The 27,498-nt window shown below is 34.4% G+C and overlaps 3 protein-coding genes across 7 annotated transcripts; all 3 read right to left on the bottom strand.

Moving 5' to 3' along the window:
* Positions 1–7,558: 7,558 nt before the first annotated feature.
* Positions 7,559–10,157, bottom strand: LOC133703929 (endonuclease 1). The gene is made up of 9 exons (XM_062128677.1): positions 10,010–10,157; positions 9,105–9,285; positions 8,928–9,020; positions 8,795–8,850; positions 8,628–8,711; positions 8,383–8,478; positions 8,222–8,286; positions 8,029–8,102; positions 7,559–7,902 (listed from the first exon to the last, which is right to left on the bottom strand). Exons 1-9 carry the CDS (start codon positions 10,142–10,144, stop codon positions 7,778–7,780), a joined length of 909 nt encoding a protein of 302 aa, XP_061984661.1. The 5' UTR covers positions 10,145–10,157; the 3' UTR covers positions 7,559–7,777.
* Positions 10,158–10,217: 60 nt separating this feature from the next.
* Positions 10,218–15,261, bottom strand: LOC133703930 (endonuclease 4-like). 2 transcript variants are annotated; one of them, XM_062128678.1, is made up of 10 exons: positions 14,962–15,261; positions 14,485–14,600; positions 13,545–13,719; positions 13,272–13,382; positions 13,109–13,164; positions 12,623–12,706; positions 11,973–12,065; positions 11,619–11,686; positions 11,264–11,337; positions 10,218–10,698 (listed from the first exon to the last, which is right to left on the bottom strand). In XM_062128678.1, the coding sequence occupies exons 2-10, from the start codon at positions 14,596–14,598 to the stop codon at positions 10,580–10,582; spliced, it is 894 nt and encodes a 297-aa protein (XP_061984662.1). In that variant the 5' UTR covers positions 14,599–14,600; positions 14,962–15,261; the 3' UTR covers positions 10,218–10,579. The 2 variants fall into 2 exon arrangements, with proteins under 2 accessions (XP_061984662.1, XP_061984663.1); XM_062128679.1 differs by lacking the exon at positions 14,962–15,261 and adding an exon at positions 14,735–14,883.
* Positions 15,262–17,479: 2,218 nt separating this feature from the next.
* Positions 17,480–26,548, bottom strand: LOC133703466 (beta-galactosidase 6-like). 4 transcript variants are annotated; one of them, XM_062128002.1, is made up of 20 exons: positions 26,327–26,548; positions 26,142–26,230; positions 25,931–26,026; positions 25,585–25,697; positions 25,204–25,270; positions 25,002–25,094; positions 24,562–24,705; positions 24,347–24,435; positions 24,115–24,220; positions 23,905–23,992; positions 23,361–23,479; positions 22,558–22,722; positions 22,154–22,353; positions 21,694–21,788; positions 21,114–21,226; positions 20,399–20,506; positions 20,006–20,116; positions 19,184–19,395; positions 18,598–18,925; positions 17,480–17,849 (listed from the first exon to the last, which is right to left on the bottom strand). In XM_062128002.1, the coding sequence occupies exons 1-20, from the start codon at positions 26,334–26,336 to the stop codon at positions 17,739–17,741; spliced, it is 2,457 nt and encodes an 818-aa protein (XP_061983986.1). In that variant the 5' UTR covers positions 26,337–26,548; the 3' UTR covers positions 17,480–17,738. The 4 variants fall into 4 exon arrangements, with proteins under 4 accessions (XP_061983986.1, XP_061983984.1, XP_061983985.1 ...); XM_062128000.1 differs by having other exon boundaries at positions 26,142–26,548; XM_062128001.1 differs by having other exon boundaries at positions 24,565–24,705; positions 26,142–26,548.
* Between the last annotated feature and the right edge of the window lie 950 nt (positions 26,549–27,498).

Here is a 27,498-nt window from a genome sequence, read left to right as displayed (position 1 = left end):
AACCTAAATTGAACACGACCACCTGGTGTGCCCTCCAGACACGGACAGACACAGGCGAAGATTGTCTGCCTGCCCAATGCTAATTGGTTCGTTCTTTTTGAACCTTTGAAATTGTTCGATTACTGACTAGGTCCAGATAACACAAGTCTATTCATTTTCAAGAGGTGTCTATAAAATTTCACAATTTTCTCTCGGGAAGTATGTTTCTGTTTGATTTGTATTTTAAAAATATTTTTAAAAAAATTAATTTTATTTTATTTTTTATTTATTTTAAATTAATATTTTTTTATATTTTTAAATTATTTTAATGTATTGATGTTAAAAATAATTTTAAAAAAATAAAAAAAATATTTTAATACATTTCTAAATAAAAAACAATCACAATTTCAAATAAACTGTATAAATGCTATGGTCAATGGGTTGTATAGGTCCAAGATAGGTGTTTCTCAAGCTACAAGAATTATCAAGAAAACCCTAAATCCAAAAAGTCTGGAATAGATTCTTAAATTCTATTATAATAATCTCTAATAAAAAATCTAAACAAGAAATTAAAAGAAATTGTTTCATGTCAAACTCTTCTATTTAAAAAGAACTTGTCTTTGAGTTCACGGTAAAAAATAAATATATATTTAATTCCTAATGAAAATAAATATATATATATATATATTTAAAAAATAAAACACTATTTAATTCCTAATGAATATATATTTTGATTATAGCATCATTATTGGCTTATGCATGTATTAAAATAGTTGAGACTTGCTTGTTCTCGAATCTGTATACCTCTTTTTAGTTGATAATCTTAGTGCTCCAACCTTTATATATGGAGTGGAATCCTTAGATAATCTTCTTTCGCCGTGGATAATCTTAATAACAAAATACTAAAGTTGTTTGGTATTTGAGTTGTGAACCATAACACCTTGATTGGTAAAAGAAGAATTTTATAATTTAAATTTAGATTCTAATATAAAAGATTATATCCATCACCGTGTGATTCTATCATTTTCAATGTTTGGATCATAGTTTTAAAACCTGGTTCGAGTGGGAAGATCGACTTGGGACTTGGTTGACCCAGAGCTGGAACTGGATCGAGTTTTCAAAAAAATAAGGGAAGTAAAAACCTGGGTGACCCGGCAAGATCAGGTTAAAAATCCAGTTGCAACCCGTTAACTATTTAAAAAAAAACTAAAATGATATCATTTTAATTTATAAAAAAAATTAGGATTGACCCGGTGACCCGATCAAAATCCGGTAACATGGGCCTTGAGCCCGGTCGATCACCAGACCGGGTTTAAAAACTCTAGTTTGGATGCTCCTCCCCTTAGATTTGAGTTGTGAACCATAACACTTGGTTGGTAAATTTAGCTAGATTCTAACGTAAATATGGTGGGAATCCCTTTTTGAGTAGCATTTAAAAAAAAAACTAAAATGATATCATTTTAATTTATAAAAAAAATTAGGATTGACCCGGTGACCCGATCAAAATCCGGTAACATGGGCCTTGAGCCCGGTCGATCACCAGACCGGGTTTAAAAACTCTAGTTTGGATGCTCCTCCCCTTAGATTTGAGTTGTGAACCATAACACTTGGTTGGTAAATTTAGCTAGATTCTAACGTAAATATGGTGGGAATCCCTTTTTGAGTAGCATTGTGCCATATTAGGAATTGGACACCTGGTACTTTATATGCCATCTGGTTATTTGAAGTAATTTATGTGCCTTTTAATTTATCTATTTTTATTTTCATGAAGGAATTGAAATCTTAAATGAATTTTATCTTGGTCAGAAAAATCTTCAGGATAGAACTTATCAACAAGTACGCATATATCTTCAACATTGAATAATTTATAGCTATTTCTAGGATGTAAAGCTGTGCTCAATTTAAGAAGCTCGATCGCCTGCTCATTGAATCTATTATTTAGCTCTTGTAGTTGTTGATCAATGATAACTGTAAATATATCAACTCGGTAGTGATGCTCAACTGTTATTGATTTTTTTTACGATGATATCGTCCCACACTAGAAAAACAAGCATCCATATCAGGAACTTCAATGTCTTGATGCTTATAAAATGATGTCACTTCTTCTAAAAGAGTTTCTCAACTATCATCGCTTAACTTTTGAATTAAAGTTTTTGTGGTAGTCACCAAATGTGTAACATTTAAAATGTCTTGAGATTTTTGTTACAATGCTTGACAAAGCACATCAGTAATTCCCAAAACATTCTTCATTATATGTAAAATGAATGAAAAATCAATTAACATTAGCAACTTAAATGAAAAGGCTGCATCACCACGTTGAGAATAAGTAGATCCATCTAAAACAATGTTTTCAAGAACCAAGCAAGTTGCCCTATATATTTTTATCAAACTGCAAATTGATTTGAAGTGCGAATTCCATCTGCTATCTCCAGGTTGTTGCAAACCACTTACTTGATTAACTCCTTTACCCGTTTCAATCTCACAAATATCTACCAGATATTCAATTGTAGTTGCTTGAAAAGTCCGTAATTCATTATTACGCTTGCAAGAAGCACTAACAATGTTAATAATAAAAATCAAATTCTGAAAGAAAATGTGAACATCAGATATTTCTCTAGTTGCAACAATAAGAGCAAATTATAATTGATGAGCTAAACAATGTACATAATATGCATAAGGGCAATCATTAATGAATAAAGCTTGCAAACCATTCCACTCTCCATGCATATTACTAGCACCATCATACCCTTGGCTCCTAATATTTTGAACATCAAGATTGTGATGAGATAAAACAAAGGAAATCTCTTCCTTAAGAGTTGAAGCAGTTGTATCTTTGACATGAATTATATCCAAAAATCGTTCTCGTATAAATTCATTTCTATCAACAAACCTAATAACAAGGGCCATTTGCTCTCTTCCTGATTCATTTCGAGCTTCATCAACAATTAAACAAAATCTTGCATCACCAATCTCATGACGAATTGAAGACTGAACATTTCTAGCAAAGACATGTAAAATTTCTTTTTGAATTTGATGTGAGGTGTATTTAGCATTTTGTGGAGTATTACCCAAAACAAGAGCTTCTACTTGCTCATTGTAAGATGCTAAAAGTTCAATCATTTCAAGAAAATTACCTTGATTTTTTTATTCTGGACGTTCATCATGCTCTCTAAAAGTACATGCTTGAAATGTGAGCTAACAAACAATATCTATTGAAGCTTTAATATGCAATCGATTATTTAGAATTTCTTGAGTAGTTTGTCTCTTAACTACCTTCTTATTATGACATGACTGATTTTTTAAATTTTCCAAGCACCTAGTAGCAAATCTGTGAGCTGAATTTGGACCTTTTCCCATATGAGTCAAAAAGCACACCACTCTCCATCATTAACTTTCTTCCAACAATTGAATCCTTTAACAGTAAATGTGTCTGATCTTGACTTTCTAGATGGCTTACTTGAAAATAAATAGTAAGGAAAACAAAATGCAGTATTTTTCTCTGAGTATTCAAGCCATGGATAACTTTTGAACAAATGAGATTGAAATCGACAAGAATGTTTCTCACTAGTCAACAGATATTCATACATCAAAGGTTGATATGGCCCCAAATTAATGTATGCCCTTCAAATTTCATCTTGTTGATTAACTGGGTATTCCTAAATTTAAGGACGATTGCCTGAATCTCTAATTAAATGAGCAATGTCAATTCTAGTAGGAGGTGGTTCACTAGTCAATGTAGGTTATTTGTAAACTGAAGTACATTAGGGCTGCTCAACCATAACTTCAACATTACACATTAGAGTTGCTTCACTAGGCTATGAGTTATCAATTTTTTTTTTATTTTTTTCTCAAAAAAAGAATCAACTCTTCTTATTTTGTTTATGGTTCAATCTAAAATCAAAACATATATCATGAAAAAAAATTGGTAATTTTGGTGGCTTTGCTAAAAACAAAATATAAAAAAAATCCAAGCATAATTAAAACAAACCCATAAAATATATAAAATTAATTAGAAAAAAAATATCACTATAACAAGAATTCAAAATTTTTTTGGTAAAACTAGCAGATCTGAGAAGAAAAATAGCAGAATTATATATATATATATATATATATATATATATATATATATATATAAAACACCATCAAATTCTTAACAAACATCCCAAAACAAAACACAAATAAATTTTAAATTTGGGTTATCATTAACCAATTACCTTGTTTTGTTGGATGAAAGATGAATTAATTGATGGGTTTGCCGTTTACTTTAACTTTTCCACTTGCTATTTGTACTCTTATATCTATTTTTTAACTTTTATGTTAGGGTTCTAAAAAGTGACGGCAAAGTCTTATAACTTTATGTTCTTCTTGCTACGTAAATAGAAGTTTTAAAGTGATCCTATATTCTTCAGCAAATATATTTACTATGGAAGGGCCCACCTATTTAAAATAAAAAAAACATTTTATTTTCCCACGTTTAAACACTAGGTAATAAAACAAATTGAAATGTTTTGCAGGGGCCCAAGCCCTTGCTTACCCCCCTTTAATTCTGCCCCTTTTGGTGACATAGATGACAAGAAATAAACTTCAAGCTATGTATTTATGATGGGGTCGTGAGCAATTTTATGATCATATAAAAACAATCAATAATGACCTTATTTATTATAGAAGCTTAACTAGTGGTCGTTACTTCATATGTCTCACAAGCAATTTGGTTAAAAAAGTTATTTAAGGTATTATATTTGAATAAAAAAAATCATATTATTATGCATTTTGATAACATGTCCACTGTAAAGCTTGTAAAGAATCTAATCTTTCATGGCAGAAGTAAGCACAAAGATGTACGTTATCATTTCTTACATAATCTTTACAAAGAAAAAGTAATAAATATGTTTCATTGTCAAAGTGAGGACCAAATCACTCAAGTGAATAGTGTTTAAAAAGTTAAGAAGTATACTTGGAGTGATTATTATAAAATATTTTTAGGAATTAGATGTTAATTTTACTAATTTAAAGGAGAGTGTTAAAAATAATATTACTGCTATGGTCAAGGAATGATAAAGCTATTCTTTATGAAGCAAACTAACTCTTTATTCTTGTGAAATCATTCTCCAGAAAACCTACTCTTTAAGAAATTGTTTCTGTTTTTTTACTTGTTTTTAGAAACATATTAGTTTATTATATAATGTATTAGGCTTGGGATAGTAAATTCTTATTTCTAAGTTTAAATTGCTTTCTTTATAAGCTTATGATGTCTATTTAATAGGCATCATTTATTTGAATAAGGTAAGAGATTTTTGAAGAAATTTGATCTGTTATTTCTTTAATACATTATTTTGAAATTTTATATTAACACTTTGTTGTGTTAGCTTATTGTTGGCTTGATCATGATAAATTGGGAAGTGGAAAGGCCTGCGATGTATCAAAGTATTTTATGTGCTAGTCATTCATGGGAAGCTTTTTACTATTTTAGAAAAATATTGAAAAAAAATCCATTTATTTTAAACTTATTTTAACTAAATAATGTGTATAATGATAAGCATGATGATGACGACCACCTTTGTCAACTATATATTTATTTATTTATTATTATTATTATTATTATTATTATTATTATTATTATATATTAAAAAAATATAAATATCCAACACCCATATCAACAATCGGGTTGTAAATGATTTTAAGTTAGACTTAACAATATTCATTACCTATTGAATAAAATAATTATATAAAAAAAGCCCACACACAATAATATTCACTAATATTTATCAAATTTAGATTAAATTAAGCTTAGTTATTAAGTAAAAAAAAAACGTATGGAATGAGTACTATTAAGTCGAGAATGTGCAGCCTCTCACATTTTAGTATGAATATATTGTTCAATTATTTTTCTTTTAATTTGGTCATCTAATTGTTTTTGGTGTGATTGCATTTTTTTTGGGTCAAATTTAAGAGCAGTTGAATCAAATTTGTTGACTATGGATAAAACTAAAAGACAAGGAATCAAAGTAGAAAATACACCACAAATAGGTAATAGTTTCAAAGTTTACACAAAAAATTTAATTTAGCCCTCATAGTTTAAAAATTATACATATTTGGTACCTCAATAATTTTTCAATTTAGTTTTGATATAAAAGTTCATTTTTGTTATTTTTAGTCCTTTTGATAGAGGGGGGAGATAGGTTGTCAGATTTCAACGGTAAAGAGAAAAAAATATTGTCAACACCTATTTAGGCCACCAAAACAATTGATATTTATGTCAAATAATTCCATTTGATGATGAAAGTTCATATTAAGTGTTTTGTTATCTTTAAAGTTCATGAAAAAAAATAGGTTTGAGATCGGGAAGATTTTTATTTTTGGGATGATTTTAATTTTTGAGATGTTTTTTGTTTTTTTTTAAGTCATTAATAGGTTTATCATGACTTCTAGGGTGTTTTCTATGTGTTTTGGATAAAAATTAAGTTGAAAATTGAATTTTTTTTTGCTCAAAAACCTTAAGCCTTAATTTTAGGCCACCATAGTGGCCATATCTGGATAAAATCTGATGATATGTTGTCTACCTCAACAGGCAACACGTCTTTTATTTTTTTAAAAAAAAAATTATGTCATCCTCCCTAGATGCAATAAAACTTATGTGTGAGCTCTAATAAAATAGGTCAGCCCCAACAATGTTGGCCTTTTGCTTTATTTATTTTTTATATTTTTTTAGATTAATGTGTTTTTTTAATTATTCTTTCATTATTATTTAATTAACATCACTTCTCTCTTTTATTTTGTTTGTAGAGCCTTATTTTCAATGATGTATTTTATTATTATTTTATATGTATTTAATTTTTCTTTTAATTTTTTTTATCTTTTGTATAGATAAACTTTATTGTTTCAAATATATATATTTTTTAATTTTCAGATAATATTTCTAATATGTTCGGTCTTGCATGATATTTTTTTTATTTTACTCAATCAATTTAATGCGTATCTATTTTTATTATCATTTGATTGAATAAAAAATTATTTTAAGAAAAAATTTAGCAAATATAATCAAGTAAATATTCTGTCTTGTGTTATGAAATATCTTGATCTACATGTGTCTTCTGATTTTTTTAATTTTAATTTTATTTATTTTTTAATACATATAATTATCGATATATTTAATTATATGTATATATAAATCTTTTAATTTTTTTACAGAAACACATTAGAAAAACCTATATATATATATATATAATTGTTTTTTTTTGTTGAAAAAAATATATAGCCCGCAACGTGTCACATAAGCTATAATGGGTTATAATGGGTGATATCCAACTAATTGAACGAAAAGGCCCCGTCGCTAATCACATCAACAGCAGTCTACTCTGCTTGCTAGGTTGACCAGTTCGGGGTAACAAAATAATAGATTTGGGGTCAGAGTTTTAACTAATTAATTACGTCTCAATACTTGATCATGACCATCAAGTTATACCATGAACAGAACATTTGATTGGTAAAACAACGTAGTAAAATCTTGTTTTTGGCCTGGAATCTTCAAGGAATTTAGGAAAAGCAATGAATGAACTTTGAGTTTTAAGATTATGCAGTGTACTGAGAACAGTTTTCACTTACTTTATCACGAATTACAAAATGACAGTAAATGTGGCTGTGGCTTTTATACAGCAGAGTTAAACCATAGCAGCCTAATTAACAACCTTATAAATTAAGACCAGGATCATACGTATGACGCTTGTAGAGACATTAGTTACAGTAACAACAAATATTACAGTCAAAGTTTCCAAGTCATGTGCTTGTTAGTAGGGTTTTTTTATGTTGGTGAGGCAAACCCTTCTTCGGGATCCCCAAAAATCCGATTCAAGAACATGGCTAAACGAACTCCACCTTGAGCAATGCGTTTCATGACAATTGGCATCCTCGAATCGAAGTAATCATCTATGATCATGCAACATATTTTCAAGTGTTAAACTTCAACCACACTCTTTAAATCTGAATATTTTGGATTTTATCAGATTGACATTAGTGTGCAATGTTGTCTTTAGGTGATATGTACGTACGTACCTGCTAGAGTTACACCTTCCTTGACGCCTTTGTAACCCCATTTGCAAGCCATGTTTATGCTCTCTGTGGCATACCTACACACGTAAAAGGCAAGCATGATTAACAAATCTAACCACGTAACCTAATGAGAAATCCCAGTTATTTACATGTGTTTTGAAAGAAACAATTAAATGTCTAGAATTAGAGAACTCACTTGTCGGGACATGAAAGGAGATCATCACAATCTTTCCATGATGCTACATCGTCAAACCATATTCCCTGTGTAACATGGCAGCAATATATAATAGTTGGTTGAAGAGAACCAGATGTTTAATGTATACATGAAGATGAAGTGAATAGGCTAATTGGTCTTACATCAGTGAAGTTCCCCTCTATGGCTTCTTGCAAGAGAACCATGTCATTGTCATAGAAATCTTTTAGAGCTGTAAGAATAATCTCCCTGTCCCATACCTAGATAGGAAAATTCAACTTCAGTCATTCATAAGAAGAAGAAAAAAGAAAAAGGACACTGCCCCTGCAATATTATTTGTACAGGAAAACTGCCACTGCAATACACAGCATAAGCTGAGGCTACAAGGATGGTCATTGATGGTACTCACATGGTGAAGATTAGATTTGTGCCTGAACCATCGCAGTTCAACGGTGTTTCCTCCTTCATCACTAGTGAATCCAACATGCATTGGCTGTAAAAACAAGAAGAAACTCATTGAATTATGATAAAAGAAAGATAAGACGTGCAGCACCGGAACTGTCTATATATATATACCTGATGAATATCTCCCATGAAGTGGGACAAGAATAACAAGGCTTCTGTCAAATTATCTGCAAAGTTAATAAAACCATGTAAATCTCAGGACTCCAACAGTAAAATCATAATCCTGGAATGTGGAATTCCTTACATCGACGATCTGCAGTGCCGTCCCTATAGTGCAAAAGCTGAGAGGTAAAATTTTGGATGGCACCATCAACACAAGCATCTTTCACACAATCCCCTAACACAAAGTAACAAATTATTTACAACAGTATACTAACGACTGAAAATAATAGTGATAATTATGAGGTACAAATTAGCTTACTCGAATAATCAAATGTGCAGGCTTTGTCTGGTGTGTCAATGAAGTGAAGTGGGCTAGTCCACCTGTATCTATACCAATGACGGATTTGGTCAGGCCATATGCAGAGTGCCGATAAGTCGCCCTTGAGGTTGTGGGGCAACAAGTTTTCTACAGCATGTGCTGCCTCAGGCCCTAAAAGACTCTGCTAATTGAAAGGTGACTTTTAGTCATGAAAGTTCAGCTGTGAGTAAACAAGAGGACTCATAGTCTTGTTGCAAAATAAAAACGCATCTCCTGACCATTTCTTTAAGGCAAAGTAAGCTCGCTTATCCATCATGTAACAATTTTTTTATTTTTCATACTTTGATGTACCTTTCTTAAACGGGTATTGTGTGAGCTGAAAGACATTTGTAAATACCTTACGGTTTTATTTCAGGCAAGAAAGGCCATATTTAGGTCACTAACAAACACAATTTAAAACTTGTAAGAATTAACTAGTAAATGGGGGAAGCAAATTTCAGGACTGCAATCATGATTTCACGGGTTTGTTGCTTGAGCAAGCTAGCATTTAGGCGTATGATGCACAGCTCCCAGATGCCAGCCAATCTAACTGGTTAAGTCCCTATAATTCCGGCTCACAGGCGTTCATTGGATCCATTGTTCTGTGTTCAAGGTGGAAGAGGACCAAAATCACAAATAAACAGACTGTTGATAGCCAGAAAATGGTTTGAGTTAACGCAGGGGAAAGGGCAGAGAACTTGTAAGAATTATAGTAACAAATTCAATTTATTGGTTGTTATCTCATGATGATGAATATTCGCCTCTAATGATGATTTATCTTCCTTGATTTTTGATATAATTTTAAACATATTTCACACCTAAGACCTTTGGACCTACTTCCTAGAAGAAAGGATACGATATATTACCTGTGCAATCCGACAAGTTATTATATGACCCTCCTTGCTCCATCCCAGAGCTCCTGGCAATGAAATGGAAGCTAAACCCGCAAAAAATACAAATGCAAGAGCACACAATCTCACCAAACCTCTAATCCTATCCATATCTTTATTTTTTTCTCAGCTTGAACTGCTTGATGTTTTCTTCCTCCAATATCACAAAACATGAGAAACGAAATGGGCCACTAATTTGAGTTTTGGATACATATATAAAAAGCTTAGAAAAGGTTCGGTTACATTTATACAATAAAGAAAGAAGGGTTCTTATTGAGTACAAGCATTAAATTCCACTATTGAGTACCCTTCAAGTTGACATTTTCCATGTGCAAGAAGGGCATATTCGGGAATATCCAAGACAATGCGTACCGCATAACAGGAATGAAATCAAGAACTGGTTTAAAAGATTAGTTCGGAGCTTGCTTAACAGAGCTGACAATGAGTAAAGTATTACGCATAAGGTAAGTTCGTGCTATATATAAATTGGAGCGGTGGTCCCCGCTGTGTGTAATCAACTGAAGATGCTTCTTTCTCTCTTTATCTTCATGCTTGAGCAATTTTCACGTGAGAAGCAAAAATGCGGTTCAGGGTGGCAGCTAACCGAATACCCCCTTGGGCTAGTCTCTTTTCCACAACGGGCAGCCGGGAAAGAAAGTAATCATCTGCAGCGCAAAAGATCAAGGATTACAAACTATTCTTAACAGAGTATGGCTGAAATTCAGGTAGTTTATGACGTGAGAAAACAGTCTATTTGTTAAAAAACTTGCTGGCTTGTGTTTGCCGCAGTCCACATGCATAACATGCTGGATTGAACTGGACATGTGCATGGTTAAATACATGAGAAGCATGGTCCAAACGTCCATACGATATTGTGTTGACTACAAAGACCTTTGCATTGTCCAATCAAATATTGGAACGTCCGATTTTGCGGCTTTGAGCATAGAGATAAAATGATTCATGGATAAAATGGCACGTAAAAAAAACACAAATATATAGCATTTTCAAGGTTAGTTGTGATAACAAAAATGGCATTTCCCCCCTTACTTGGAATAAAATAAAACCAATATCAACAACCTGCAGGGCACGCTTTGCACCGGTAGGAAGCAGGCAAGACTCATGAGGTATAAGCTTTACATGAGTCACATTTTAATCATTTGCAAGGCTACCCTGATCTAGCTTCTTTAACAAGAATCTAAAATTTATTGATTGTTTGATTGAAGAGAATACCTTCCAGAGTGCTTCCAGGCGAGGCATTCTTGTATGCAAATTTGCATGCCAAACTAATGCTTTCAGAAGCATAGCTGCACAATTTGAAGGGAAAAGGATCAAACCATTAGTTACCAACTCCTTGCAACTGATGGATGAAGTGAATTTATTCCCCGAATGCAATGAAAAACTTGCATCTCGAGCAATCAAGTCTAACTCTATATGGGAGAATCGACATGCATATGTGTTTCAGCAGTTTCAAACGAGTAAAGCTTTCACCATTCTGAAAATAGCTCTTTCAGTGCATGGTTGATTGCACTATTACATGTCTGCCATTACGCAGATGAAGCATGCAAGGAAAAAGGAATATACTTACGGGTTTGGACAGACTGTGTGGTTGTGTGCACAATGCTCCCATAGTGGTTGTTGATTGGACCAATTTTCCTATCAACAATGAAATAAAGCAATCAAAAAAGGCTTCTCACTAAAAAAAATGGCAAATAAATAAAGCAAAAGCAAAATCCAGGAGCATGCACTCACACAAAATAAAAATTTGTGAAGCAACAAATTCATATCCCCAAGTTATAACTTTCATGTGATTTATATAGAACAATTCAGAACAATAAAAGAAGCAGATATATCGAGTGCTGTCCTTCAACACTACTGATACCAATGTACATGCTATTTTCCAATTAGAAATCAGAGAAATAGGTTAGAAGGAAAAGTATACTGTTATATTATTCTGAATGGCCCGTATCATGGTCGCAAGATCTGAACTGTAGAATGTCTTCAAGGCTGATTCAATAATCATGTTGTCCCATACCTGAGAGAGAGAATAACAATATTGAAACTGATATAGGAGACTATATAATGATAATGACATCCAAAAACACATGGGAAAGAGCATTTGTTGTTCCAGAAACATATAAACGATGACCATTATTTGGAAACCATATTGACCCACAGGTTGGTGAAGAGAACAAAATGAGCATAAAAGAAGGTCATGTCAAAGTAATTTGATGGTCATTAAAGTCCACGATGCTTTTCTATTTAGATCAAAAGAAATCAGTTGCCTTGACTGCATTGCTATATATTGCTTGTTGACAGACCAACTTGGATACTCTCAAATTCTTGAGAACATGATGAATCATGTTTCAACTTGATTTTTTACATAGTTTTCAGATATATAATTAGCAAGGTACTTGAATTTAAGCTAAAATATAATTATTGATTTGAATTTAAACACGATTCATCATGTTCTCAAGAACATGAGAGGATCCAAATCCATTCCATGCACATTAACTGTCTCAAAACATTCTCTTTGTTTATAAGGGAATCATCCTCCACGTGTGTAGATTAACACACTACAGAAAAGCTTACATGGTGCAGGTTTGACTTCCTACGGTACCAACGGACTTGTATTGTGTTTCCTCCCAAATCTCCAAGGAAACCTACATGCAGGGGCTGTCATCACAAAACAAGTTCTGAAATCAGGTCAGTAGACAAGTGAGTCAAGTTAAATGGCTCTGCAGCCAATATACTAAACATCATCACATATAAACCACAACAAATAAAGTATTTACTAATATCACAGAAGCACTCCAAAGGAGTAGAGACCCAAATAAGGCATTGTCAAGTTATGTACTAAAAAGAAAGCCTTCAGAAACAAATACTTCCTGTTCAATGATGACAGGTTTCTATTCCAAGGTTTCCTTTTAGTTCTTCCATAGAAGCAATTCCAGAGAAAGAATTTAAGATTTCTAATTATATATGCAGAACAATCCAGTTACCATGCTAATTAAGATTTAGCACCCTATGTGCTGTATTAAAGTTGTGAAGTCTTAGCAATAGGCAACAGGAGCAGACCTGGTGTACATCTCCAATAAAATGTGATAAAAACATAAGTGCCTCCGTCAAATTGTCTGCAAAACCAACATAGGAATAGTCTGCATATCATACTTTGCAAAAGGAAATGTCATGATATGTAGCACTTGCATGTGCCAAATTCAATGATATAATGCTTGCTTACAGTTTGACTCTGAATTGGAATTCTGATATAACGATAAAAGTTGGTTCGTGTAGTTATAAATTGCTCCAGTAACACATCTATCTTTACGTCCAGAAGAGTCATGACAATCCCCTGAAAGAAAGCTGGAGAACATTAAAAGGGCTAATATTTGTCTCTATACCCCAGCAAAGTGGAAAGTCATGAATGCAACTCAACAAAAAAACTACCATTGAATTTACATATGCAAACAATATTTAGCTGAACCAAAGAATAGAAGGGGCAAGCCGAACTTACTAAAGTATTCATAGTTACACCTGAAATCTGGCGTATCAACATAGTGTAAAGCACTACTCCAGTGATAGTGGAATCGGATCTCATCAGGCCAAGAACACACATTTGCAAGATCACCTTCAGCAGACTCTGGAAGCAATTCCTTCACTGCAGCTAGAGCTTCTGCAGTTAGATACCCCTAAAGAATCAAAAGTGCTTCATCAGATAGGATTAACAATTGCAATATTCCAGGCAGATTCTGGGCTAGACATTGCTCTACATGGTGCTTACTATGTGGTTGCACATTCCCATTATGTACTTTCTATGGGAGCCCGTTTTGCTTTATTTGCAGGATTTTACTATTGGTTGGGTAAAATCACTCATTCAGTCATTATCTTCTAGTCATTAACAAAGATACCCTAAAAAAACTCACAAAACCTTGATCATTATTGTTGTCCACACATCTCTCGTTTATATTTAAGTATTTGTGGTCCCACAATATGCGACCAGCAAATGCTAAAATGTATCAACAAGTTCAGGTATACTAGTAGTACTGGAGATTTTTCCATAATCCCAAAACTCAGAGTTCAGTTGAATTGAATCTCAATTAAAGTTGTCTAGGACGGGTGGATTAAATTACCAAAAAAACGACTCCTAAACAGGAGCATGTATGCAATCAAGGCTAGTCTAAAAGTCCAAGAAGAATTGGAATATTCGATGAAAGCAATACCAACAGTTAGTAAAACCAAACGTTTTCATTTTCTTAACAGCTATAATTCAAATTCTCAATCAGTCAATCACCCCACATCCAAAATGATAAAAAGAAAACTACTAAGCAGACCTGCAAACATAGCAAGCAAATTAAGTGAACCCAACAAAGATCAAATTCTGATCTCTGAGAGCCAAATACAAAATTGACAACTTAAAAGGTCCAAAATTATAAAGGATAAAGACCAAATCTCACCTCTGCAATTTTGCAAGTAGCATAATGACCTTCCTTTCCCCAACCAAGAATCCCAGTAACAAATTGAAGAAGAACAAGCGCCCTCACAGCCCACAACAGGCCAGACACCCCCATTTCTGTTCAGTCAATAAAGGGTCAGTTTCACTTTCAACTAAACCCCCTTGCTTGGTTTCTGAGAAAATGGAAGAAAGAAGACAGAACAAAAACGGTACAACATTTCAAGGTAAAAGAAACAGCTCAAGTGACCCACATGGATGAAGTTACGTAATACAGTGAAAATGACCCACATGGATTAAGTTGCGTGATTGAGAAGGGATACGGTGAAAGATTCAAACTTCGAGATTAAAGTTTGTTTTCCGTTCTTTCTTTTTTCTCTTGGCATTTTCTCAGGAAACAAACAAAACTAGTTTAAAATAAGATTAAGAAAAGGAAAAGATGGGAGATAAAAAGGGACTTCTGTTTGTGCAACGAACTTACCTAACTGGGAAGGTGATCCAACTGGGCTGGCCTGTGTTGTCCCAATTGCTTGCTTCGGATTATGATGCTTTTCTTTGATTTTGGATGGTTGCGGTAATATGAGTAACACTAGTTTCTAATGGGGTTGGTTTGGGGAAAGTTACACTATGGTATACTAAATTTTAGCTCTATTCATTTTGATACATGGACATGTTAAGGCTATGCCTTAACAAACAAGCAATTTTAGAGAAGAAATTCAGAAGAAGAAGAACAAGAAGAAGAAGAGATGTTTTATCATTCAAATACTTGCCTTCCTTTCTTTACAACAGCTTATAGACACCAAGATTCTAATTGACTTAACCATATCAACTATACTAACTAACTATCATCCTCACGTGTATACTTCTCTGCAGTTGCTTTCCACCCTTTATTCTCCTTATTATTCACATGCTTATCCCTTTATTTATCACATATCAAATACTTCATTGATGATGTAAGCTCATGATCATAACAATACTTTTATCTTCAATAGTTTCTTATCCTCAAGAATCTATATTGAATTCTGGAAATTGTTTTGCCAATTCTTCCAGCTCTTCCTTTGTAGCATCCTCTTGGAATATATTTGACCACTGTACCAGGCTCATTATTATTGTCTCGTTACCTTTCTTCATCAATTTTCGATCTAGGATTGCTATTGGACTAAATTTGATTCTGCCCTCTTCATCAGTCATGGGATAGATTATAGGCGACCCGTCCAACCTTTTTTATGATCTTATAGGGACCATAAAACCTCGGGTTCCGCTTCTCATTCTTCCTTAGTGCCATACTCAACTGCTTATAAGGTTGAAGCTTTAAGCAGACCAAATCACCAGCTTGAAACACCTTTTCAGTTCTGCCCTTATCAGCCATTTACTTCATTCTGTTTCTAGCCTTTTCTAATTATGACTGCAACCATCTATACATGTTCACCCTCCTTCGAATAACTTCATTCACAGCTGCTACTGGAGTTGTTGCAGACGGAGATACCTCTAAGGTAGGAGCTCGATAGCCATATAGCTGAGTGATAGCTCGAATTGTACCACTATTGAGCTTGAGACAACCAATTATACCACTTGTTTGGATTATGCATGGTCATACATCTTAGATAGGTTTCTAAGCACTGGTTAACCTTTTCTACCTGACTATTGATTTAAGGATGGAATGACGTGCTCATAAATAACCTCACTCTTAGTAGTTTGAATAGTTCTTTCCACAAAAGACTTGTGAAAACTTTGTCTTTATCAGTTGTATACATGTTCCAAGAATAACTGAGCAATGTCTTGAGCTGTAAAAGGATGAGTTACAGCCAGGAAATGTTCATATTTTGTGAATCTATCAACAATTACCAGTATAGCATTCTTCCCTATTGACTCTGGCAATCTTTCCACAAAGTTCATTGTTATGTTCTTCCAAATACCTTCTGGTATAGGTAGCGGCTGCAGTAAACCAGGGTAGGGTACTCCTTCCATCTTAGCTTGTTTACGCACATCACAATCTTCCACAAATCCTTTAACTGAGGTTTTCATGCAAGGCTAGAAAAACATTGCTTTAAGCCTCTTGTATGAATTCTGTACACCTGCATTCCCTCCCACTTGAGAGTCATATGTTATACTTACTAGCTTCTCTCTCAGATTTCCTCTGCTACCAATCATAATTCTATTGTTATACCTCAAAACCTCTTCATCATATAAATATTATGGCTAGTTTTTCATGTTAATCAACTTTTTAGTCACAATCTTCTTGAATTGTTCATCATCTTTATATGATTCACTGACTTCATCAATCCTGTAAGAAGTACTCATCCCATCCATAGAGCTTTTGAAATTGCATACATAGAGCTTTTAAAAAATCATCCCATCCAATCAAGTACTCCCGCACCTAAGAGTCCTTCATACCACACCCCTGCCTTGCCATCCAAATAAAGAGAAGACATTTCAACCCACTGCTGAATTGGTATGAAGTTCATTTTGAAGAACTTCTTACATCTCCTTAACCAGCTTCTTGGACTATCTCCATAAAAGGACGTCAATGTGGGTCTCCTCTCTGTAATTCTTGATTTCCAGGATCATCTCTTCTCTGGTTAGTTCTTGTGCAAGGAATTATTCCACCGGTCTCCATGGTTCTTGGATGAGAAAGTATTCCACCAAACTCTAAATTGGTTCTACTTTTTTTTGTCAACTTCTTTGCCTTCTCCGAGAGTCTTGAGTGATGCCGAATTGCCTCTAAATTGCGTTGTTAGTAAACAATAATCACTTTCCATCAATCGAGTACATGGATTTTAATGTTTCAGTATACCAATTTTTATTATGCCAATCAAGCACGCTTTTGTTTAGAGAAATTCCCTATAAAATAATATTGTATAATTAGATTAAAAAATAAATATTTTTATTAAGTTGACAAAGAATTATTTTTCAAGTTGTAAGATTAAGTTCATCAAAGACAACGACGCAATCTAAAGTGTTAGATGAAAGTTGTATAAGAAAAGAAACAATAAACGAGGTAAAGATAAGCAATGAACTGAGTATTTGGTACCTTGAAGTTGTATAGTGTTTACATGGCGGCACATATGTGAACTTATATTGCTTGTTTGAGTTTTTAACAAATACAATATAGTGAAGAAACTGACTGGCTGCTTGAAATGCTTATTTCTGAAATATGCAGGACAATCAAAATCACAGATTTGAAAGACAGGTCTGGAGAGCCAGAGTTGTTATTGAGAAGCCATTATAGTAATCGCCTCCGTCGGAGCAGCATTGGAATCATTCACTGCATAGAGCTTCAACCACAAAGCGTTTTACAACTCCAGGACAGGGGTCACCAAGTTTAGCTGCTGATATAGGAATTGAACATCTTTCATGGCCAATGCAAGCCTGTAATTATCATTCAAACGTGTAATAGATGAAGAGAAGCAGGAGGAAGGTGCTCTGAGTAAGATACAACCATTGATGTAGGACAAATTTATTTCACAAGTCCAAAATAGGAAGGTGCTATGATTAATAGTAGAATAGTAACCAAATAACCAGCAATTGTATGGCTCAACGGAAATGGACTCTTAACTAAGAAAACGTTGCTATAGAGAATTCCAAGAAGGCATTTGAAGGAAACAGTGACTCATTAAGCCTCAATCCTTCTAACCCCCAAAATAATATCCAGATTTCACATGATACGATAAATTTGATTGAATAAGAGAATGCGCTTAGCAACCCAGTTGTGTATACAATCATTTTATGAGATTGATATCAAATGCACTGTGATTGGAAAACCAAACCCGAGTGTGTAACAATTTGGGAGTTGACAAGGCAAGATACAAAACCCAGGATTGTCTCTGTCAGAATGCCATTCTTCAACATTTAATGCAATGCGCAAGAATTGAAATTATCTTTCAGATAACATGCCTCTTAAGTCTTCAACACAATGAGGAGCCAATAGTGGCAATTACTGTTACGATAGCATCTGAAATATGTGACTCATGCAAGCCAAGATTAAATACTTGGAGAACTGAGACAGAAACTAGACCCAGGTAGCAAACTTGGGGTCATCATAGAATTATACTTAACTCAGCAGGTCCAAGTGAGATCCAAGAGTTTTAGATTATGCTGCGAAGTAAGTTTTTGTTACCTTTTGCACAATTGTTAACATGTCAGCATGACAATTCCCTTGAGTGAACGTTCCGCATTTTCCTTCAGGAGTTCCAAAGCTAGCAAAGTTGACAGCAGCAATGTGCCATCCATGTTCACAGGTCAGTCGAACTTCTGGACTTTGAGACATGAACTCTAAGTTTGGTTTCCAGGAATCAGCTGGTGGAGGATCATCTTCTGATACAATAGAGCATATATCTTGGCCAGTTCGTGTGAGCAGAGAAATCTGTGAAGGGTCACCTCCAAGTTCTTCATGTAGGACCAGTAGGTTCTCACCAGGATGAACCCAAGTGCGTGGGATATGATACCTGAGCAATGATACCTCTTCTCGTTAAATAGGTTAGAGAGAAATGATAAATTACTTACAAATGATTTCATCATTTGTAATTATGTTTTAGTTATGATGTAACTTGCAAGTGCAATAAAATGAACATTAGTTAAAATACATGTAAAAGCATTCGCAGAACAAAAGAATTGAACCTTTGATCTTGGTTCTCATACAAGGATTTTATTTTGCTAGTCTTACTGTACTCATATAGAATAAACACTGTGAGTATTACACATACAGTGTTTGAGCAGGTTGACCACATTTCTTTTGGCATTTAAATGAATTGTAAGCTCCTCTGTAATCACAATTGTCGGTGCAACCGGCTGATGGTGATAGATAGGCGGACCAATATCGTCCTATGCTTTGCCCGTTAATCCATGCCTGGCCCTTCCCCATGCTTGCTAGATTCAAGGCTAGGGGACCGTTCCCTTCAGGAGCAAGGATTGTAGCCTAAGAATGAAAGCAAGAACCAAAATAAGGATGCAGTTGTCCGGTGGTGAACTCCTAGGAAAAAGTAACTTCAACGAGTGACTGTAGAAGAGCAGAGCCTTATTTGAAATATGTGCTTTATTTAACTGGCACCTTACAGTTCATTATCGATAGAACTGAGCAAAAGTTGTAGCTTGTAAATTCAAGCTCATAATACATAAAACTTCCCCTAGCCTGACTCAACTGTTTCAGAATTTTTCTTCATCAATAATAGTTTCTCATCACATATCTACAACACATAAACTTCATTTTCATGATGGGCAAATCAACAAAGTTTTCCGGGAAAAATGACAACGGCAATCTACCTAACAAGAACTGTCAAGGCGTTCAAATATCTATGAATGCTAAACCATAGAGGTGCTTGATATGTGAAAAAGAAGGGAATCATCAAACCTTTAAAGCCATAAAAGGGATCGAGAAACAAGAATGATGGCTTAACTGCAGCCAGTGCCAAGTATGAGAAATATAAGAGAAATCTTTCATCAACCAATTCTTGAAACATATGCATTCTACACTTAATCATTAAAAATTAATGAACTAATACCTTTGACGGTTGAATGTATCCACTTACCTTGTACCAAATCAAGCTCTTATTAACAGGTAGAGAAGTCCCCTGACTCCAAAGTGAACTATTTGCAAGACTGGCGTTATGCAGTCCAAGGTATTCCCCTTCAAGTCCCACCTGGAGAGGAGAAAATGTTTAGGGCAGCTAAAGTTGAAATCTTCTAGGTGATTAACAGGAGTGAAGTGTTCTCTTGCATGGAGGGTGGGGAATACAGTAATAGGCTGCTCTCAGCGCAAGGGCTTGGTATTTTAATTTCTTTTTCTCAGAAAAAAGACAGTTAACTTGTGATGTCTAGAAATTGAACTTCGTTTGGCAGAGCTTCATATAGATAGATTAAAGAAAACTCTTTATAGGACAGAATCTTTCCAAGTCAAGCTGGTATATAAGATGTATTTTAACCTGGTAGGTCCATTTTCCGGAAGAGAGATCTTTCTTGCTCTTGTGCAAGTCAACAAGAAAAACAGAATGAATTCCAGCTCCTTGAACATCAAACCATGGTCCGTAGTTCTGATGCTCAGAGAAAACATTAGAGATGTTAGTAACAGGCATCAAAGATAGCTTAAAATAACTAGAGACAGGTTTGTTGCTCCAGGACCAGGTAGTTTAAATACACGAAGCATCGTATGCTACTAGAGGAGTAGCAAGAGCAGTGAGATTCTATGCATGTTTGAGTGGCTTGTATTGATACTTTATTAAGAACGTGAAAAAAAAATCATCAATTAACAAAATGGCACACGGACCAGGAATGTAGAATTTTCCCTTAGATTATGAGGGAAAAGGAATGATTTATGAACAAGAGTTGACAAATACCATAAGCAAAAAAGTAGTCAGTGAAATAACATAAGCTTAAGGCAGACACTTGAACAGGAAGCATGTGCACGTGCATCTACATGTTCTTATATTAAGGTTGGCAAACTCTTAAAAGCGAAGGAAATCTATGAGAGTAGGCCACCCGCATACAGACCACTAGCCAAGAGATTTTCAAATGGGTCATAGCAGGGCAGAAAGAAGAGCTAAATTGTCCAACACTCGTGGAGTTTATTCCTCGATCAGATGGTGCTTGTGTTCACACATCAGTACAATCTACTTGGAAAGTAAATGAATCTGTCATTACCTGTACACCAATCAGCATGCTTAAAACATCCAGTGTGTTATTATTCCCTTCTTCAAGACTAATTTTCTGAGTGAGTGAGAAGCTTGCATCATCATGATTGCCATATCCGAAAGCTGAAGCGTGTCCAATATGCAATGTGCACCACTTATCATAATAATTCATAGACACAATAGGCAAAGCAGCAACAAATAGCTTTGAAAATTATTTATTAGAATGGCTGATATTGTATCCGCAGGCAATTAGCTAAAATGGGAACCCTGTAATTCAAGATGATTCCATGTGAAATGATATCAATAGATAAGCAATCAGAGAAACTGAAGATGTAAGAATGCTGGCTGAAAATATGATGAAACAGCAGCTAAAAACAGATTAGAGTCATGAAAACTGAAGAAATAGGGCAAAATGAAGCTTCCAATACAGAAACTAAAACCAATCAAGACAGAAGAAGACTTGCATCCTGAACAAATAATTTAAATCAGCTGGAAAAAAAATCCATAACAAAATCCCAGCATGAATTAGCATCATAGAGACAAAAATCATATATTGCAAAATCAAGTCAGATAGCCACTAGCAAACCTACCTACAAATCTCTTGTTAACAAAAACAAGTGCTGCATGCCCCAAACTCTCAATATTCAGTAAGTGTTCTTTGTCTTGTCCAGCTTCCACATAAAGACTGCCAATATGGTGAAGCAAAGCCCGAAGGAGAAGGGAACCCAAAATTAAAGAGTCATGAGAAAAGGTAGGAGTTAGTATGGGTAAAAGGTTCGTGAAAAAAGGCACCAATCTTCTTCAGAAAAGACTAAATACAGCATAGATTCAAATGATTTCTGAAAGGAAACAAAAACATATTTCAGAGGCCTGCTTAGTTTATTAAATCACTTTCCATCTGAACAAAAAACAAAAAGGTTGGTAGAAACATTTGATTTCGAAAAGAATAAATTTAACTGATCATCCAAGTTTTCCAAGTTAACTAGATGTAATCAATTACTCGTCCGCACAAGAACCAACAATATTAATGATGAAGGCCGGATGAATTACCTGGTTGAGTACCATAGAAAATCACTGGTATCTTTTGTTGTATTAATCTGCTCCAGTAAACCTGGCTTTGTAAAAGAGTTGTTACCCCAAATACCCACTTCCTCTTTATACCAACTCCATGGTGATGCCGCCACTAAATTTCCATCAACAGTGGTGGAGCGGGAAAACAAAGCATCTCCTATATGTCTTTGCGTAACAACCTTCAATACAAAGAAGGATGCGAGAAATGAATTGCTGCGTAATTTAAGCATGTCTTTTGCCTATAAATTTGTATGAATGATTGCTACACTTATCAATACAGTCACATAATCACCACGCAAGATTTTCATTTTCCTATGTACCAGCAAAAGAATTTTGTATTGAAGGTTGTAGTCTTTAGTCATTTATAATCTTTCGATGAGTACCTTAGCCGTGTTGAAAATGACATTCTTGCAATCTGCAAGTATGCTCACAGACCATGCAGGAAGAAAATACGTGTTGCCGTTAAATGTGACATTTGCATCTGAACCACTGTCATAATTGGCAAGAAAGGCTGCACAATCATTGGAATGCTTATAGTAGACATGTGCCTGATGAAACGAAAGAAAAGGGTCAGTGCAAAATGCAGGAAACCAATGAAGAAAGCTTATTAATGGCATGATATAGTGTGAGAATCTTAAAGCATGAGTTCCATAATGCAGTAGGGAAAGGCATGTAGAAAACATAAGCATGTCATTGCTAAAATTGCAATGGGAAGCACTAAAAGCAGGGTTTGTCAACAACTTATCAGCTTTAATATAAGCAAATTACTTTATGTTCCTTAATCCTGAATCAAGGACAGCATCTTGGCAACAAAGATTATCCCAACAATGTCTTATATATTGTTTAGTCATCAAATTGACCGAAATATATCAGAAGCTGGTTTCCAAAGAAATGGAGGCTTGTGTGGACAACACCAAGCCTGTCATCTAAAACAGTAGAGCATTAACAGAATATGAATTTTCAATGAGGTAGGTAACAAAAGCAGCCATTGGGGTCCATGGAATAAGAATTGAAACAAATTTTCTAACTAAATTAGTGGCAGACAGAAATATATATACATATATATATATATATATATATATATATATATATATATATATCGGTGTAAACAAGCTAAATTCAGGGTTTTGGGAAGCTCTGATGATTCAATCTTGATGGAGAAGGTAATGTATCACATCCAGCATACCTCTAACTTGTTGCCTAGCTGCTGGTGAACTGGATCTGAGCTGACCAAATATTCTTCACACTGCTTTATTGCACTGTGCAAATCACGTAAGTGGCCCCACTTTGGCTGTCTAATAAAACCTGCATTAGATAAACAGCCACAAGGTATTCTGTATCAGTTTGAAACTACAGCTTTATCTCGGATAAATATTGCCTTGCAAAGCGCTAAAAAAATATGATTCTGATATAATTAGACAAGAGATGTAATTAAAAGGATTCTTATCACTGACACAGGTCAACTGCAAAGTATATGCCAATTGACTTAATTCTATCCTAAAATGATCAGAAACATCATGGTGATGATGCAGATTACAGTGAATTGAAAAGGGTGACCATGAAAGTGATTATTGCACAGGACCAATGTATCACGTGTGCAAAGACAATGATAAGATTGCAGCTCAGCAGATTGATTTACTGGTTAAATGGAATAATTTACTTGGGGTGCATCGACTTAGGGATCTTTTTAAGCTGAGATAAATCAGTATATCCATTATCAAAAAGTTTACCATATTCATCTATCGGGGCATCGTAATCATAGCTTGTTGCAACCAAAGGACCTCCCGCAGTTCGTCCAAAGTTGGTTCCACCAAAATACTGCAAATAAATATCAGCACAGAGAAATGGAAATGAGAGTTCCATAACTGTGTTATGACATTAGGTTCACTTATTCAATGTATAAAACAGAATAGGAGAAGCAGATCATGTTACGGCCTAACCATATAATAGTTTTGAAAAGAACCTCCATACTCAAAAAATCGTGCAACAGCAAATGCTAGGTCCTCAACAGGTCGATAAGGAACTGCATAGCCAAATGCAAGAAACCTGCAATATTGAATAGGACATAGGACATCTTATTCTTCAGACTTCTCTGATTAACCAGAACCTTGAATCATTCTTGATGTTCTCTCACAAGGAAACAATTAAGCTAAATCAGCTCTGGATTATTACCATCCACTATAGTTCTCAGTCCACATTTTTGGTTTGGAAGGGGAATTTGGGGTAAACTGGTCACAGTAAAATCCATTGCATGTGTTTATCTGCAATGAAATGATAAACACACGAGCAAGAACAAATAAAAAGCATGTTATAGTCCGAAGTTGCTATAAGCTGTTCAGAATACACCTGCAGAGAACAAAAGGGATTTGTTATCAAATTAATCATACAACTGGATCAGGAGCATCTTCTTGTACGCACATCACCCAAGGTACAGTTGTGTTTAGACTAATAGCAGTTTCTGCAGCCCATTTGACATATAATTCTCCACCAACCCCATATGCCCATTGAACATTTCCATATTCATTCTCAACCTGTTGAAGCACACACGGGACATGAAATCAACAAGACTTTCTTGTTGCACAACATAATATAGTGCTGATTTCATAAACAGCAGTGGCTAACTTATATATATGTCAGAGCTTAACAATAGTGCATCCTGAAAGAATTTTAAACTAGCAACCAAGAAAAGATTAAGATCTAAGAAGTGTCAAAAATCTTCACACGCAGCAGGATAATCACAAAGACAGTACATGTCTTTTGTAGTATGAAAACTTATGATTGTAAGTTTCTACTGTTAATAAATAGAAATAAAATATTGGTCAACCACCTGAGCAAGAATGATTGGTCCTCCTTGTGATGCAAAAAGATTATCATCCTTCATTAGATCGACAATTTTTGCCAGAAAACTCTTCATTGCATTCTGCAGGGACAATGATGCATCATGTAACTTATAGGAAAAGATTAAACTAATCAGCAGCAATAACATTATTACTATTAAATGCATCATCATCATCAAGATAACAATGTACCTTAAATATATCATTACTTGTTCGAAACTGAACCCCAGGAATGAAATGTAACCAAAGTGGGAAACCCCTGTCATAATAAATTAAGGGAACTTAAAAATAATATTGATGCTAAACTAGAAACAAACTGTCTGAATAATTTTGGAGCAGATTACTTATGATGATGTTTCTTGACAATTATCCTGTATCATGAGGAGCCTTATGGTCATTGTCTATGTAGTGTACAGACATTATGCAGCACATTGATGAAATGCAGCAGCACAAACACGCTTTCAAACTTTCTAATTTGTTAAAATAAAAAACGAATAGGGAGGCATACAAAGTGTGGAAACAGAAAAGGAGGAGTGTTAAGACTGAAAGAGGGGAATTGAATCAGAAACAGACCCATAATTCCATTCAGCACAGGCATATGGGCCAATCCTCAGATGAACAAAAAGACCAGCTTCCTGAACCGTTTTCACAAACCGCACTAAATCAAACCGGCCTTCAAAATAGTACTGTAAAAACCAAAGAAATCATCAACACCCCCGACAAATTAAGACAATAGAATCAATAACCAGTTGTCCCAAATTTCAAAACAATCAACAGGCACACAATTGCTACTAAACAAACACTGAAACATGCATGCAGATGACTGGCTAAAATCATCATTCTGTATAACCGGTCACACTTCCTATCCATCTAATAATGCATTAAATTCACCATAAAAACACAAGGGCTAGCACATTACCTGTCCTCTCACAGGCTCATGATAGTTCCAAAACACATAAGTCTCAATCACATCCAGCCCCCCTTCCTTTGATTTCCTAATAATTTCTGGCCACACCTGAAATCCCGTCTCCAACAAACACAATCCATATTATCACACATTACAACGTCATATAACCAACGAAACCAATCAAAACAGCACACATGCAATTGAGATAATACCAAGAACCCACCTCAGGAGTGGTTCGAGGATAATGAATAGAACCAGACTGCAAAACCCTTCTCTTTCCATCAATCACCAGAGCTTTGTGATCATACGTCACTGTAACACACCACACTCTTTCAACCCAAAAACATTGAAAAACTAAAACAACAAACAAAACCAATGCTAAACAAGAATTCTTGCGTCCCATGATACCACTGGTCATAAAACTATGGAACTAGGAGAAGTGAACCACTTTTGCTCCTTAAAGTGATCGAGCAATTTAAAGAGGAACATTATCAAGAAAGGAAGATATAGATTCTGGGTTTTGTTTGTTTCCTTTCATTTGTTTGAATTGAGAAGGAGGAATAAGTAAAGAACGTTTTTTAAGGAGGAGAATCTTGTACGTTCATGATTATCCAAACGGCATTTACAAAGCTTTGTTTTGTCCAGCGATGATTGTGAAAGGAAGAGAGTTTTTTTCGAAAGAGGATACAATGAGACGATAGAGAAATTGATGAGAAAGAGACATTTTGGAAGTTGTTGAGTGGTGAAAATGCGAGATTGCCCTGTTTCTTGATTTTGGCAGTTTCGATTGACGGTATGTTATAGCGCCAAAGGCTACGGGGGTTGTCCACCTTCATGATTGTTCAAAAATTAAGGGGGTGTTTGGCGTATTCTAACTAGAGTTTTTAAAAATTTTCTCTCCGACCATGCAAAAGCCTCCCATGCACAAATATTCCCCGTACAAATCTCCATGCATTTTCTCTCCAGCCATCTCCACATGCAAATCTCTATACATTTTCTCTCCAACCTAGAATGCTACGATAGAAAGTCCAATTTTCATCAACAAGTTTTTCAGGAATTCATCACTTTGCTATGTTTAATAACCATTCAAATTTAAAAAGAAAAAAGAAAAGGAAATACAAATATATATATCATTAAAAGATCATTAAGGAAAGAACATATCCAGTATTGCTAATTTAAAAGAATTTCCATACCAAGCATCATATTCCAATTATGGAAATAACATTTCCTAAATTTCTAATATTAGAGAATTCAGATACCAAATATCATCATATTCAAATTAAAGAAATAACATTTTCATAAAGGCAACATTTTCTAAATTTCTAATATAAAAGAATTTGGATGCTAAACCAAACATCATGGTATTCTAATCCACCACACTTGTGATGTGTCGGGTATGGGTCCGAGCTCTAACCATGGTTATAAATTTAACTTCATGATTTGTCAAAAAAATTTATAGTATTAAAAAAATAATTAATGATATTTTATTAGTTATTTTCTAAACGTACTTTAAAAAAAAGATATAAAGAAGAAAGAAATTGTAAAATTTATAAATCACCAAAAATTATAAGAATATCTCA

This window comes from Populus nigra, chromosome 9, assembly GCF_951802175.1.
Source record: "Populus nigra chromosome 9, ddPopNigr1.1, whole genome shotgun sequence".
Classification (NCBI taxonomy): Eukaryota; Viridiplantae; Streptophyta; class Magnoliopsida; order Malpighiales; family Salicaceae; genus Populus; species Populus nigra.
This window is presented reverse-complemented; position numbering and strand designations above follow the sequence as displayed.

Excerpts from the sequence above, each read along its gene's own strand:
- LOC133703929 (XM_062128677.1), bottom strand. The coding sequence starts at position 10,144 with ATGGATAGGATTAGAGGTTTGGTGAGATTGTGTGCTCTTGCATTTGTA. Across the intron at positions 9,021-9,104 it reads CTGCACATTTGATTATTCGA|GGGATTGTGTGAAAGATGCT; the intron begins GTAAGCTAATTT and ends ACTTTGTGTTAG. Across the intron at positions 8,712-8,794 it reads TCATGGGAGATATTCATCAG|CCAATGCATGTTGGATTCAC; the intron begins GTATATATATAT and ends TTGTTTTTACAG.
- LOC133703930 (XM_062128678.1), bottom strand. The coding sequence starts at position 14,598 with ATGGGGGTGTCTGGCCTGTTGTGGGCTGTGAGGGCGCTTGTTCTTCTT. Across the intron at positions 13,165-13,271 it reads TTCCAATTCAGAGTCAAACT|ACAATTTGACGGAGGCACTT; the intron begins GTAAGCAAGCAT and ends TTGGTTTTGCAG. Across the intron at positions 12,066-12,622 it reads GGAAGTCAAACCTGCACCAT|GTATGGGACAACATGATTAT; the intron begins GTAAGCTTTTCT and ends TCTCTCTCTCAG.
- LOC133703466 (XM_062128000.1), bottom strand. The coding sequence starts at position 26,336 with ATGACCAGTGGTATCATGGGACGCAAGAATTCTTGTTTAGCATTGGTT. Across the intron at positions 22,354-22,557 it reads TCATTTTCAACACGGCTAAG|GTTGTTACGCAAAGACATAT; the intron begins GTACTCATCGAA and ends TTTGTATTGAAG. Across the intron at positions 17,850-18,597 it reads TGTTAACAATTGTGCAAAAG|GCTTGCATTGGCCATGAAAG; the intron begins GTAACAAAAACT and ends TGATAATTACAG.